Consider the following 15,599-nt stretch of genomic DNA (forward strand, 5'->3'; position numbering starts at 1 on the left):
GCTTTAATTTTGAATAGGAATAGGAAGTAACGGAACAAGTGAGGTGTAAAAATTATATTTATTGTGCTAACTGGCAACTTTAACTGCCTTTAATGGAGAAGTGTATGGGTTAATAATTGCCAATTTAAAAGCTTTGTAGAAGGGACCGTCGATGACATTTTTCCGATATCCCTCGGACAAATGATAAAATACCACCTTCGGCCAAGAACAAATATGACGGTCTGTTGCGTTAGTTGGTAAGTTTATCAAATGCACATAAAAAAGATAGCAATTACGGTTCCATCGTCATAAATTGTGGAGATGATCATTATAATTTATTAAATTGCCAAAATCTCTTTTTTTCATATATTTTTTTAATCGAACATTAATAATATGGACATGTAATTTTGGTATTGTGTTTATGTTTGTCTTTTTGTGATTTTAGTTATCTATATTATCAAATTTAAATGTTAGTCTCGTATATTTCGACTTTTGGTAATTACAATAATTTTTTCATGAAAATATTAATTTGACAGTACATATGTTCATGTTGGAAAAAAAATTACGAAAAAAATAATTAAAATTGAATTTAACAATATAATAAGAGAAAAATATATAAGACAATGTTTCCATAAAAAAATAGTTACTTGTTTGTTTTATTTTATTTTTCTCATTTTATTTTAATTGATAATTTTAAAACCAAAAAACAAACATACAAAAAAAATAAAGATTGGTCGCCCTGTTTTAAATTGCGTTGATTTTCTATATTTTTAAAATAGAGAGTGAAGTACTCATCTGACACCTTTTTTTTAATTATTATTTCTAGAAAATCTGGTCGTTCTTAAGTTTTAATGAATTTTCAAAAACTATTTAAAATTAAAAAATTGTAAAAAAAGTCCAAAATAATAATAAATTATAAAAAATAAATAAGAGTTATAAAAATAAATTGAGATATATTTGGAGTTTACATGGAAATGCATATTGAAATTCGTACACTTTTTAATAATAATGTGTAAATTTTAATTATGTTTGTTATTTTTTAATTATTTGTAGTTTTTTTTATTGTGTTTTAAATTTTAATTATTTGTAATTGTAATTTTTAGAATTATTTGTAAAAAATTTTTAGAAATAAAAAGATTATATAGTGAAATAAAAAATTTATATTTAACATTTTCTCCTACTTCATCTCACCGCTAAAAAAAACATGAGATAAACTTATCGATACAACATCATCATGAGCAACTTCATCTCACTCTTAAACATGCTCTAACCCGAATCGAGTTAGAATCAAAATTGAAACATGATTCATTCAATTATACCAAGTCAATGGTTTATCCTAAGCATGGTTAACATATTGAATAATATTTTAAATAATCCACATTCGATCTGGATTAATCTGAAAATAATGTAATTTATTTCAATTTGAATCAAATTCAACATCAATAGTCAATCAGACTGTCTTGCTTCAAAATGGATCAGAAATCATTTTAATATGATATCGAAATTGGTCCATGACCATTTTTATTAAACTATATCAGAAAGTACGTACACTACATATATTACATAATTAATAAATAAAATAAGAATTGACTTGAAACTTATATATAATTCTTAAGATATAATGTTTTTTCTAGTAAAAATTATTTAAATTTGGTCTCAATCCGGTACAATTTGATTTCAGTCTAACTTGATTTGATTTCAGTTTTGGAATGTGTTGATCTCTCAAATCTGATATTTCCGAACCAAATCAATCTTAAGTAATACAAAATCGATTCGATTTCATCAATATACAATTCAGAACCGGTTTAAACCGGTCCAATAATATGCCTATTTTTATCGTTGGTTCATAATGAATTTCACGAAAGCAAGAGGGCTGAACTGATAATTGTGAAAGTTTTGTTTGAGAGTCAAATCAAGACTAATACAGTAATGCTCATATTTATTCCAAGTTTCAGGCCCCGTAAAATACTCACATCCAGAAATTTCCGTCCACTGGGATTCAATCCCAGCCGTCAATTATTCTACATAACGTATCCACACCGTTTAAACATCTAATTCATAGCCGTTCGATCATCTGACCCCCTCAATAAATAATGACCTGCCTTACAATCTTTTATATCGCCGCCTCACTTTGAAGCCCTCGTGAGCTATTTGGCTTCTTTTTTCCGCTCAGATCTTCGCTTCTTTGATTCTCTCTTGTAAAAATTTCTTCCATATTCCCTCAGATCGTGCGACGATCTACGTTTCGACAATAGATTTGAGTTTTTTTGGCTTGACGGATGATTTTCTACGATTTTATACGTTTCACGGACCTTTCTTTGGGTTCCGTTGTTGATTTCAAACGATGGGGCTGAAAAAGATGGGGCTCGGAAGATTTTTCGAGGAGTTCGACTGCTCGATGAAGGTATTTTGTTGATCTGCTTGTCGTTTCTGTAGTCTTTGATGGCGGTTTTTTAAGACTGTTTTGTATGTATTAATATCTTTTCACCCTATGCAGAGGTGATATATGGATCAATTGATGAAGTATTATGCCTCTGAGGCCGTTTTTTTCTCAGAGTCGCGTGTCCTCGACTTCCGGTAAGTTTTAAATTCCATTTTATCGATTTCGGATTGTATGAATCGTATTTTTATCATGATACCAAGATTATGTCTGGTTTTTTGCGTGTTTTGATTTAACTTAGATCCTGAGTCGATTTTGTTCGACGACAAGGTGTTTCGAAAGGAAATTTTCTCACCGGAGTCCGATTCTACTCCCGTCTCAGAAACAATTGATCCGTGGAGGATTTATCCAGTGGAATAGAGATTACTATACGTAGAGAACTCCACGGTTTGGATGCAATTAACAAATAACTGTGTTTAACTGCATGTTATTTCTTCAATAGCATCATTGAGTTATTTGTTGGGAAACAACGGTGAGGACATAGTAGTGTAAAAAAAGAGATCGAAAAGAGTGGTTTATGTGTTACTTGAAAGATGAGGTGATAGTTTGTCGATGTTGACCTTTGCCATGATGGGTGCGCTCGCATGGCAGGTTGCTAATTCAATAAAAAAAAGTTTTTTTGTTTTGGAGGGGAGATGGTACGGGAGATTGCCCGACTCTCCTCTCTCGTGTGCGTTGTCTTTTTTCCCTTTTTCTTTCTCTGTTCTTTCCCTTTGCTTTTGTTTCCTTCCATGGCGCACATCCAGCAATCTATCACCGCAGTTTAGTCTTGAATGTGTTGCTGATTACAGCAACTAATCAATCACTATTTCAATCCATGTGATACCAACTGATTCTCAATATTAGAGATGAAAGAAGTAAGCAAGCAAACAAGGATTGTCATCCAAAGCATCAACCAATTCAAAGGTATAAACCAGGTTTCCTTGTATCTTGTTGGACAATACCACTCGGAACGCTTTTACGTCTAAAATTTTCACAATAATATATCTAATAAATAAATTTATGATTATGGATTTTCAGAGATAAAACTTGGTATCTTTGTATATAAACTTATTATTATCATTGTTGTGGGATTCGGCAATCATAATCATGCCGTACAAAATGTTTTGCTACACTTTCTACATACGGTTGTCATACGGCTGTATGATAGCCGAAGTTATGATGTTCGATCCAGAACCAAATGTCCTATAATTTGTTCCGTAATATACGTTACTAAGATGTTAGCTATCATGACGGCTTCATACGAATTATTATGTCAAAGTTATTCGAATTTCTTGTATACATCATGAAGCTATATGCCTTGGTGACTATGAATTATGCTAATGAAATTTTTGTTGCACTAAGAGCTGTCAAGATTTGTTGTAAAGTTGGATTTATACAAGGAGAAACTTGTTTTAAATTTTTCGGAGACGTCTGTCAATTGTAATAGATCAAGGATAATGAGACTTCCTGGAGGCGTGTCAGTTGTGGTAGATCAAGGATCATGACTCTGGCTAGCAGACTGCCGGAGCCTGTGGTGCACTAGTACAAATGTAACGAGTTGCTGTTAACGGAAGCTGTATGGGGTGGTTGGAAAATCTGGATCACATTTGCGTCTTTGCTCTGATTCAATCTTTAATCTTGAATATTTTGCTGCATCGATTAGGCTCATGAACGTTATTCTAATCTTCGCTCTGTTTCGAGCTGTCGCCTGCATGCATTGAGCTTCTACAAATATTTGGTGAATGTTCTTTTGCTTGTTTGTTAAAGAACTTGATTCGTCTGTCGAATTTGTGGAGATGTCCCATAGTATTTACACGTGATGCAGATAACTGTGGCCAGACTTTTTTCCAAGGAAGCTGTCAGACTTCTCGATTGGATTTTGGGAACCACATTTTCTGTTTTGAGTTCTGTTTGCTTCTATTATGGTATGGTATTACGTAATTTATGTTTTGTCGTGTCCGGTGGATGGTGCAATAATCGTAGTGAGGTTGTAGGAGTTGAAATATGCATTTCGACATGATTCAGTTCAATTTACACGGACTCCTTTGAATTTTCTTTGTAATGAATTTTTCATATATGAGATGTTTCTTTTGGGCTGGCTATCAGATCAGACTAAATCCCATTTTATGAAAGCTGCCGGAAACTTTGCAGTAGTTGGAACAAGAGCAAGACGGCAGTCTCAGTGACGTTGGTTGTCCGAGTCCGGCTGGATCCCTTGCTTGATAATATTTGATCAGTTAATTGACTTAAAATAATGATAAAAAACTACAATTTTGGTCTTTTATAGTTGTGATTTTCATTTTGATTCTATGTATAGTCCAATTTCAGTTTTAATAAAGTATATTTTAATTTTTGACGATTTTAGTATTATTATTCATGAGAAGTGTTGGTACATACATATCAGCATGTTGGAGCCACTTAGGCTTAGGCGTCACATCAGACGGCCTAAAATTACAAAAATAACAAAAATTAAAATTGAAATTTAATAATATAAATGACCATTTTTATAAAGTCACATATATATCATATTAACATAGCAGTTTTCCTTAAAATAATTAAGTTGTGAAACGTGCAAGGCACAGTAAAATTTGTTGTTTCCTTTGGATGCATCTAAATTCAAGAAGATTCCAAATCCTATACATATCAAGTTAAGTGTTTTTAATAATAAAAAAATTATGATGAAATTAAAATATAGCCATGAATTCTTACAATTCATATACGCTTAACCTGATAAACATTTTTCTCTCATTTCGGAGCATCTAATTCCTCTCTGTTTTTTTTTGGTGGAATCGAATCAGAATATGCTTCATGTGCCCAGATTTTTTTCGAGATCCTTTGGCGTTTGGGAATACCCCTCACTACACGTTTTTAAATGTTTTTGAAAAATTATTTGGCTGTAGTATTTGTTGTTATTATCCTTAGGTTTATTATCCGTCCCCCGTATATTTATTGGAAAAACATTTATAAAACTTCTATATATTTAGCCTTTAAAATATTTCCATTCGCCCCCTAAAACACTCCTTTTAAGAAAAAGCAACANTTGATAGGTTCCTAATTTATGGGATTATGCGTACCTCAATTCAAAATCGAAATCGAATTAAGACAGAATGATATCCACCGAAATCATATTTATTTATCAATTATATGTATAACCTATGAAATCGGTCCTAATCTACTTCCGATGCCGGATTCAAATGGACCGAATTAAAATAGTTTTGAATTATTTTGAAACAATCCAATTCAATTCACTTTATGTGGTGAATTATATTTGGTTTCAGATTGTTAATCATGCTAGGTGAGACCACTTTGAGAGATGATCAGATCCATTAACACGTGTCCTTTCTTCTTTTAAATGTCAGATCCTAAGGTTACATCGTGCCTGTGATTTATGTAACACAAAACTTCCTGTGAGGTTAGATTCACAAGTATACACCGGACATTTCCTTTATCTTGGGGGAAAAAAAATCTGATTCTCACTTTTTACAATCATTTTCCAATTTCCATATCACATCCTTCACACGGCACTACGTTACAGACACTGCTGAGATTGCATTTTATGCTTTATCTTTGTGCGTGTGAACAAGCATTTGTTGTGGGCTTTTCTTGGAGCTGCTCTAATTTCATGGAGAAGTTCTGAAGATAACAAAAAGACATAAATTTTCACTATCTATAGACGACGGGTGAGAAATCTATCATCTGCTTTGTTTTCTTTTACTTTAATGTTCATTTCACAGTGGGTTTGTATTTGATTTTATTTTAATGCATGTATAATTTGTTTATGAAAATGAGAAGTGGGATTTCCTTCTAACTGGGCATTGATTCTTGATCGTTGAATTAGCTTTGACCATTTTAGTTAGTGTGTCTCACTGTGAGTCAAAGTTGTGGTCTTTGGGGATTGCATTACTCAGACAATGGCTTCTGAGGCAGAAGCCATTTTATTTTGTGAAAAATTTGTTCTGCTTTTAGATTTTTGTACTGTATGTAAATTCCGGGCAATCCTCCAAATCCAGAAACGCCCACACTCTACGCTAAAGAAAAATAAGATGGGGAAGAATATAATTATATGCTCTTCCTGTAAAGGTACTCGAGTAAACCTTATCTAGTGCTATTTAGATGTCACGTTTCTTCTGTTCGGCTCCTCTGCTGTTCTGTTATTTGATTTCTGATTAATGGTTTTACACAATATGTCTTGTTGTAGATAAGCTTGGTTGCTTCGCATCATCACGGCCAATATCATGTTTCGGCGCAAGAGTAATTCCCCACAAGATGAGGAGAGTGTTGAGCTGCAGCACGCTCGCCAGGTAATTATAAATCCATGTTAGTTTGAGAGCAGAACATTTATGCTTCTATGTGAAACTACAGTTTTTAGTTGAATTCGCCAAAGCAGAGATAAAAGAATTTTTTTCCACCATTTTGAATGTAACTTACATCTGCTGATAGCCAAGAGTTGCGGCAAACTTCACATTAAGAGGCCGAAAATTAAACAGCTTATGTAGAAAATCTAGCAAAAATTTTAGGACGTTAGAAAATCCCCACTGGTTGCCATCTCTGTTCTGTTAGACATAAGGCAAATAAGAGGTGATTAAGCAACAAGATTGATTAGTACAGACATTATATTTCAATTTGCAAGCACTGCTTCAGTACGTATGTGGTTGAAATTTATCCTGTTTAAACCCTCTTGCAGATCAATGAGCTCAAAGCTTCTCTGGGGCCACTTTTAGGTCGCAATCTGCAGTATTGCACCGAAGCATGCTTGAAGAGATATCTGGAAGCTCGGAACTGGAATGTCGACAAATCAAAGAAAATGTTAGAAGAGACATTGAGATGGAGATCAAGCTATAAACCCGAAGAGATACGTTGGGTAAGAGGCAAAAAAAAGTTTTCCAATTTATAACTTGTGTAACCACTTCAATAAATTGTCCCAATCTGTAATTGTTTTTAGCATGAAGTTGCAATGGAAGGTGAAACTGGGAAGGTTTTTCGAGCAAATTTTCATGATCGTCATGGTAGGACTGTTCTTATTCTAAGGCCAGGGAAACAGGTACTTACTAGTCACTACTGAAGAATCTTGAAATTGTGATCAAATATTTAATCTTTCACTTTTCTTGTGAACTCTTATGGTTTTCCATTTTTTCAGAATACAAGTTCGATAGAAAACCAGGTTAAACACCTGGTGTACCTTATTGAAAACGCCATCCTTAATCTTCCAGAAGATCAAGAACAGATGGCATGGTTGATAGATTTCACAGGATGGTCTTTAAGCACCAGTGTCCCTATCAAATGCGCTCGGGAAACTGCCTCTATACTCCAAAATCATTACCCCGAAAGGCTTGCCGTAGCATTTCTGTGCAGCCCCCCACGCGTATTTGAAGCTTTCTGGAAGGTTTGTTTCCATAAACTTCTGGATGTCACATACATGATTTTCGGTGTTAAGACCTGTATATATGTCTGAATACCAGGTTGTGAAGTACTTTTTGGACCCCAAAACGTTTCAAAAGGTCAAATTTGTTTACATGAAGAACAAAGACAGTGTTGAACTCATGAGTTCATATTTCGACCTAGACAATCTCCCGACTGAGTTTGGAGGCAAAGCCACACTACAGTATGACCATGAGGAGTTCTCCATGCAAATGGCACGAGATGACGTTAAAGCTGCCAAGTTCTGGGGATTTGATCAGCACCAGTTTATTGGAGCTGAAGTGGCTCCGGAGCCTGAATGCCTCGTTCCACCAGTTAGTTGAAGTTTCTCTAGCTAAGGTGAAAATAAATCAAGTCGATTTAAAAATCATTTAATTTGTCTTCAAAATTATTAAACCTTGAGTTTAGCTCAAATGTATTGATACTCTGAATTCGTGCCTTGCCTATTCCGTTTCCACTAATTTTAGTATATGAAAGTACGAATAGAGGGGCAAAGGATTTTGCATTGTGCATTTTATACTTTTCCCTTGAAATAGATTAATTGCATGGGCATTTCATGGAGAATGGGTGCCAAAAATTAGCCCAAAGATGAAATATATATAAGATTAATGCATGCATACAAACGGCTACAAGCCTATAAATGCACCAAGCAAATGCAATTGAATGTGCATTATGCTTATTCACTAAATGTCATCAAATGAATTGTCTAAAACAATATTACATTAAAATAAATATAACTCGCAAAAAGTATTATTATTTAACGTGACCAAGAAACATATTTTATTTTCTTTAAGTTCATATTTCAGATCAATGACAAAGTAAAAAAACAAAAATGGCTTTCAATAAATTTCATCAACAACATAAAGAATAATATTAATTTAAATTTAGAAATGATATGCCACAGGAAACTGAAAGCAACCATTTGATGGTAAAATGTTCATTCTACTTACTCCGAAAATATTGTTTAATTTGTCGAACACAATATTAAATTTTCTAATGATCACCCAGATATGATATGGAAGACCAAAAGTTTTAAATGCTCATAATCTCGTCCAAAAGATAAAGAGCACAAAAGTAGAGTCCAACTCCAACTTTGTCGCAGTTATCATGTAAACACGGTAAAAATCAGAAACACTCCTCATCTCCAGTCTGCCCTGTTTCTCTCAGAGAAACTTTTAAAACTATTAGAACATGTATAAATATTGGAACTTTTTTTAAATTTGGCCCCCTAATCTGTTTGTAAACTGCCAGTCAAATGATGCAGCAAAGTCCAAATGTAGTGAATGTATAAATTTCATCCTTCCTAGAGACATTACACAATAAAATAATTGCAGGCTTATTTACAATCAGTAAAAAGTATATCAAAATGAACGAACACAATAAACAAATATCAAATTTTCAAGAAATAAGATGACGTTCCTTCTTACCTGCAGGAATGGACGCAAGGGCGTATCGCCTAAGTTGCTTGAAAGAAAGCAGTGTTTTCGAGGTTGATTTCCCAGAAGTTCTGCAAGCAAAAACTGCTATTCTTGAGGCAGCAGTGAATGCAATAGATGAGCAACAACAACCCGTTGTGAAAGCCAAATCAATGACACAAGAGGCAGCTGACTTGACAGAAGACGACTGGCTTCAAAAACTTCAAATATCAGGATTCGAGTCAAATAAGAGTACAGTATGGATTTTGGAGGGTATCTTGTACTATCTACCACATTGTCAGGCCATGAAAGTACTTAAAATCTTCGCCGAAAAGTGCCAGCTTACCCATACAGTTCTCTTAGCAGACTTCATGAACAAACAAGCAACACCACCTTCGAGCTCCACTTTTCATTTCTACTGCGATTGGCCTGACGAATTACTCCAATCTCTATGGGGTTTTCCAATGTTCCTCTTTCTCAGATTGATGACCCAGATGCTAATTTTGGATTATTGGAAGATCCACAAAATTTGTTCGATAACTTAGGCAACTTGGCTAGATCTATTCAAACTCGCCCAGATGATATACATAAACTTGCAGTTTTACTTATAGAGGTAGGTGACAAATCTTATTACACGTTGTCATAGACTTGATCATATTAAATGAGAGCAAACAATCCAGTTTGTAACTCTATAAGAAATATAATTATATAAAGCATTGATGATGAACAAAAATGATTCACTTTATAGTTACAAATGTCCATTATCTTTAAGCTATCATGATTGAATTGGTAGATTTCAGCTTATAACGGGAGGTGCAGCACCTTTTTTGAGGCACAAGTCTGCAAGGAGTTTAGTGTCCGACATTTTTCAACTTGAAAGGCATTAACATAAAATTTGCACCCATGTTTCATGGTACTACAATGAAGAACTATAAGATGCTCTTTCTATTTTCAAAAAACTTCAACCAATTCGATTATAATGGGTAATCGGATGATTTCCATATATATGATATCAATGCAAGAAGATAGAATGATTCCATCCGTTGCAAATGCACATAAACCATTAAACTCTTCCATTTGCAATCTGCGAATGCAAAAGGATATTTACAAATTACAAAAAAGTTCTTGACAAATGTATTGTGCTTCACAACCTATAGTCCTTTCATTTCGTTATTTTCATATCAATCAGAAAAGATCAAAGGAAGTTGGTGATTATATATACAAAAGGCGCACTCTCTCAAATCTGGTGCAACTCAATATCTGGACTCACACTGTCACACACATTTGTCAAGATTTAGAAGATGGGCCAAAAACGAGAGGTTAGATGACCTGTTACCTTGAAAGTTGAAATCAAGCACATCAAAAAATATTTAATAAATCAAAAAAATTTAAAGCTTCAATGGGGCAACTTTGATATCATGTGATACTGATGTACACCAAAAGATCAAATAAAAAAGCCTACGAAGACACGAACATTACATTGTATTACCGAGTGAACTCATACAAGGTATACATAGAAGCCGTTATTAACAGCACCTAAAATTGGTGATAAAAAATAATGTCACCTATTTTACAATTCATTTGGGTTCATGTCCAAGAACTGGTGGTTTAGGCCTTCTTGAAAATTAGTGCGATCAGACTTCAAGACAATTCTTGATACCCTGCTCAAAGTTGTTCAGAGAAGTTATTGTATCCTTAAGTGCAACCACAACTCTTTGCCTGCTTGACAATAAAATATGATACATAACATATTATGATTCCAAATCAAGAAATTTCCAAAAGTTTCTCAAATTTGAAGAGTGATTAGAATAGCATGGTGTAGGTTAGCAAATCACTTGCCGTACATACCTGACAGTAGTCAGTGGAACACCCCCTTCTCTAGTCAGGCCACTAAGAGATGTAAATGATCTGCACAAGAGATGTAAATGATCTGCATAAGAGATGGAAATTTTCTTGAATGAATCTGCTGAAATAAATTTTAAAATATATCAGGTCATTATCTCTTACTTCCATTCCCTTGATGTGAAAGCAGTTAGATGATTCCGAGAAATAAAAGCAACAGGCTAAGGATCAATCAACCAAATGAAAACATACTGTATGAGATCACTGAGTTTGGCTTCAGCTTTCAACTTGATTGGATCTTTGTCATCAAGCAAAGAAGATGCATTTTTCAGAATCAACTGGAATGTGCATACCTAAAACCAAGAGTACGGAGATTGCATTTAATTTTCCTTCGAAATGAAAACTATAAAATTTCATCAATTAAACTTCGTCAACCTACATTTTCTCCTCACTTATAAGTTACCATCAATTATTTTTTTTCAGCACTAAAGGTGGTTTGTTGTTGCAACTAGTGAGCACTATTATTATAAAAAAAACACACAATGGATAAAATCATATGAAAGTTGAAAACTAAGATTATTGAAGTCCATGGAGTCCAGTTAAGTGGAATTTCTTAATAGTAAGCCAATTCATATGCACAGTGAAGTTCTACGTTTCAATAAAAAATGGAAAGTGGTCCTATACCAATTCCTATTTTTTGATGTTTTACAGTGTTGCATGAGTCTTCAACCACGGAGTCAGACGGCTTACAACAAGTCTGATATCTAATGTGGAAGAGCACTAATTATAAATAAGCATCTAGGAGTTTAACAAAGCTAAGCATCCTACTTGGCAGCAATCAATGCAAGAACATTTGCGCCGGCACTAGACAACACAAAAAATGTATCAGGTAGCAACAGTTTCTTAACACAATATGAACTTTCTAAAACTGCAGTACAATAAACCAAATCACAAATAAAAATTAATATTCATAGTTCTGTTTAAAAACGTCAAACACAATCTAAGATCAACTTAAAAACACAAGATGCTCTTTCAAAAACCTAAGGTACAATAAACCATTTCGACAAGGAGAATACACCATCGACACATGTTTAGGCTTTAAGGTTGAACTAACTGAAAATAATGAAGTTACCTCGACTCCAGTTTTGGATTGGAATACAACAAAAGAATTCCTGTCCTGAGGGACACAATCTCTAGCAGCAGAGACAAGCAGCTTCTGAACCTCCTCCAAATCATTTTTGCTGAACTCTGCTTCACGTTCCGCTATGTCCCGCAAATTCATCGTGTCAAGTGTCAAACAATATCAAATGCCAAAGTAAAATAAGATAAACAACAAATCCATGAAAACAAAGTTACTTAATAAGAGGTAAGCAGATCGAAGGAAATTGAGCGACGCGTCAACAGGCGCCAACAAAAACTTAGAAGATTTTTTCTTTTGTTCTTTGAGCCATTCCTTTGGTCCTGCTAATCATTTATTAAACAAAAAACGATAATCAAACAAGGAATAATCGTGCTAAGTTTATACTTAATGTGAAATGTAATGGTGGAAAGAATGAGTACAGATGCCAAATGAGAATGCAGAAGCCGGAGGTGGTTGGACGAAAGAAGGTAGGACGGGACCGATAATACACGAGAAGAAAATGGCTGCATCTCTGCGGGAGATGGATTCAGCTTCCAGGGATGGGCGGGGCAACTGTCCAAGTGATGGTGGATTTAAGGACTTCCTTGGTGGGTGGACGGCAGGAGGGACGGAAGGGATAAGGGAGGCGGCGAACGGCGGCATAGCGGTTGGGTGCTTTTTGGGACGTATTTGGTTTATCGGACGAGAAAAGCAAAAACGAAAAAAAATGTTAACTTGGAGATGCGGGGGATCGAACCCCGTGCCTCTCGCATGCAAAGCGAGCGCTCTACCATTTGAGCTACATCCCCCATGTGTAAAATAGTCATTTGTAAACTAAAAGTTTTTAAAAATATCGAAATTTATCACAAAAAAATTAACAAGGGAAGCTACTCTATATCAGAGCCAGGTTTCGATCCTGGGACCTGTGGGTTATGGGCCCACCACGCTTCCGCTGCGCCACTCTGATTTGTTGACGAAGAACCTTCAGAAATTTTATAAATCCAATAAATCTTATTTAGCCCTACACTACTTAAGTTGGAATATTATTATTATTTTTTGTGTTTGTTATTATTTTTAAAAAACACTTATTATAGCATTTCAAAAAAAAATAGTATCTTTTCCCCAAGAAAATTATGATCAATGAACTCATTGTACTTTGTTTTTGAAAATAGTCTTCTCTATATATTATTGAAATCAGATACGGTTATATATTTGGTTTGTCTTGAGTTGTATTCTAACCTAAATTTTTTTGCTAAAGATACAGATATTTAATCTTAGACTAAATTTTTTTTATGGTTAAAATATGTACAAATTTAAGCTCAATTCAAATTTTTTTTTTGGGTATCACTAGATTTAAGAGTATCCGTAATACCAACTTCTTTATAGAAACCGTCGCCGATTTGCTAACACGCGGGCTCCACGTATTTTGAATTATTTTAATTATATTTTATATTTTATGAACGCCCAAAAAAATTGGACATTTATTTGCGACGGATTTTCACAAACCGTCGCTAAACGTTGTTACTTATTTAATGTTATTTAATATATTGGTTTAAAGTATCCTTTGGTGAATATAACCGTTGGAATATAGCCATTGCAAATTTCAATATAAATATCTCCGAACAAATTCCGAAATACGTGACACTCATGTGCATCACCAACTTCGTGCCGACTTAGTTGAACATATTAGTTCACAATACAACAACAATCCTTGAATTAGTATTTTGCATCTTCTGTTAAATTTATTTTATTTTCTTTTATTTTTTTTCAAGTGTTATTTATTATTATATGTTATACCGTTTTATTTTAGGTTTATAATAAATTTTTAATTTTAAGTAATTGACACTCATAAAATTAAATTATTTTACGTATTGAATATATAAAAACAAATTATTATTAATATAAAATAATAATAATTTAAATTTCTTAAAAAATTTGAAATTGAATTTATTTAATGTAAAATAAGAATAAGATGAATGAGTGGACAGCGGGACCTACAAATAATGAGTGTGAATGTTAAAATGAATGTGGGAGAATAGATGTGTTAATGTAATGTGTATGTGGCATATGGATCTCATGATTTTTGATGAGGTGGTGGGTGTTGTACTCTTAGGTACATAAAAGTTATTACCCAAAAGCTATCGGCCACTTCACTTTTTAATTTCATACGTCATAAATTAGTATCTCCACAAGTACAAAGCCACTTCTTTTTTAAAATTTATTAAGTCTTAATTTTTACCTGGGTAAATTCTCCGACAGCCCTCGATTTTTTGTGCAATTCAAAGCTCGTGACCTCGTCTCACAAACTACTCTTTATTCAAATTTTATTTTATAATATCGATTGATCACAAAAATAAATTATTAATCTTTTTATTATTATTAATGTGTAAAACTCTATTGGATTTATATTATTGTATATAGATTTTATAAATGATAAATATAATATGAACTTTTAACAAATTGATAGAAGAATATAAAAGTATTCGATCTATTTTATCAATTATTTATTTAATAAATTTGATTTTGAAAGTATATTCAAAATACAATAAAAATAGTTTAAAAATGTAAATTTTGAATATAAGTGAAACTGATTGTATGTTGCAATAATTACATATTAATTTAAATAATATGTAAATTTGAAAAAAAGATATTGATCAAACTATTTTTTAGAAAAAATCTCTTATTTCAAATATGCTATGAGCAATTAGTTTTTTTTGGAATTTTTTTTTTATCAATGTCATTTTACTAACTATCTCTATATTAATATCTCATATTCGATTTAGGCAAAAACTTGTGTGAGATGGTCTCACGGGTCGTATTTGTGAGACAGATCTCTTATTTGGGTCATCCATGAAAAAATATTACTTTTTATGCTAAGCGTATTACTTTTTATTGTGAATATGGGTAGGGTTGACCCGTCTCACGGATTAAGATCCGTGAGACGGTCTCACATGAGACCTACTCTTCGATTTATTACATTAAGTTTAAGCTCAGCTTCTAGGACATATCTTCATTAAATATATAATGAAATGACTTTTTCCTATGAGTGAGTCTCATGTGAGACCATCTCACTGATCCTAATATGTGAGACGGGTCAACCCTACCCATATACACAACAAAAAGTAATACTCTTAGCATAAAAAGTAATACTTTTTTATGGATGACCCAAATAAAAGATCTGTCTCACAAATACGACCCGTGAGACCGTCTCACACAAGTTTTTGCCTTTTCATATATGTATAATTTATTACGTTAAGTTAAATCACACCATAAATTTATTTCTTGCTCCATAATATGATATTTTTTTAAAAAAAAGAGATAATAAAAATGATTTGTTCATGATAAATCGAAGTGAATATAAAGCAAAAAAAGTAATAATATACTCTTTTTTTATTTAATGGTT

At 33.3% G+C, this 15,599-nt stretch overlaps 2 protein-coding genes, 1 long non-coding RNA gene, 2 other non-coding genes and 1 pseudogene across 8 annotated transcripts; 3 read left to right on the plus strand and 3 right to left on the minus strand.

Annotated features, from left to right (window-relative positions):
* The first annotated feature begins 2,079 nt into the window (after positions 1 to 2,079).
* On the plus strand, positions 2,080 to 4,757 carry LOC140961532 (uncharacterized). Its single transcript, XR_012172368.1, has 4 exons — positions 2,080 to 2,383; positions 2,477 to 2,556; positions 2,661 to 4,139; positions 4,227 to 4,757. It is a non-coding gene; the product is annotated as an uncharacterized lncRNA (long non-coding RNA).
* A 988-nt stretch (positions 4,758 to 5,745) lies between these two features.
* LOC140961535 (uncharacterized) lies at positions 5,746 to 9,368 on the plus strand. Of its 3 annotated transcripts, XM_073420120.1 has the most exons (7): positions 5,746 to 6,081; positions 6,600 to 6,702; positions 7,086 to 7,262; positions 7,344 to 7,442; positions 7,539 to 7,784; positions 7,861 to 8,158; positions 9,253 to 9,368. In XM_073420120.1, the coding sequence occupies exons 2-6, from the start codon at positions 6,637 to 6,639 to the stop codon at positions 8,140 to 8,142; spliced, it is 870 nt and encodes a 289-aa protein (XP_073276221.1). In that variant the 5' UTR covers positions 5,746 to 6,081; positions 6,600 to 6,636; the 3' UTR covers positions 8,143 to 8,158; positions 9,253 to 9,368. The 3 variants fall into 3 exon arrangements, with proteins under 3 accessions (XP_073276221.1, XP_073276220.1, XP_073276222.1); XM_073420119.1 differs by lacking the exon at positions 9,253 to 9,368 and having other exon boundaries at positions 5,747 to 6,081; positions 7,861 to 8,186; XM_073420121.1 differs by lacking the exons at positions 5,746 to 6,081; positions 9,253 to 9,368 and adding an exon at positions 6,109 to 6,481 and having other exon boundaries at positions 7,861 to 8,186.
* On the plus strand, positions 8,383 to 10,539 carry LOC140961070 (uncharacterized; annotated as a pseudogene).
* Positions 10,540 to 10,678: 139 nt separating this feature from the next.
* LOC140961536 (uncharacterized) lies at positions 10,679 to 12,962 on the minus strand. 2 transcript variants are annotated; one of them, XM_073420122.1, is made up of 6 exons: positions 12,637 to 12,962; positions 12,433 to 12,540; positions 12,209 to 12,339; positions 11,329 to 11,429; positions 11,083 to 11,142; positions 10,679 to 10,953 (listed from the first exon to the last, which is right to left on the minus strand). In XM_073420122.1, exons 1-6 carry the CDS (start codon positions 12,857 to 12,859, stop codon positions 10,869 to 10,871), a joined length of 708 nt encoding a protein of 235 aa, XP_073276223.1. In that variant the 5' UTR covers positions 12,860 to 12,962; the 3' UTR covers positions 10,679 to 10,868. The 2 variants fall into 2 exon arrangements, with proteins under 2 accessions (XP_073276223.1, XP_073276224.1); XM_073420123.1 differs by having other exon boundaries at positions 11,083 to 11,164.
* TRNAA-UGC (transfer RNA alanine (anticodon UGC)) lies at positions 12,933 to 13,005 on the minus strand. Its single transcript has one exon. It is a non-coding gene; the product is annotated as a tRNA-Ala (tRNA).
* An 86-nt stretch (positions 13,006 to 13,091) lies between these two features.
* TRNAM-CAU (transfer RNA methionine (anticodon CAU)) lies at positions 13,092 to 13,163 on the minus strand. The gene has a single exon. It is a non-coding gene; the product is annotated as a tRNA-Met (tRNA).
* Positions 13,164 to 15,599: the final 2,436 nt, after the last annotated feature.

This window comes from Primulina huaijiensis, chromosome 16, assembly GCF_012295235.1.
Source record: "Primulina huaijiensis isolate GDHJ02 chromosome 16, ASM1229523v2, whole genome shotgun sequence".
In the NCBI taxonomy this organism is placed as follows: domain Eukaryota; kingdom Viridiplantae; phylum Streptophyta; class Magnoliopsida; order Lamiales; family Gesneriaceae; genus Primulina; species Primulina huaijiensis.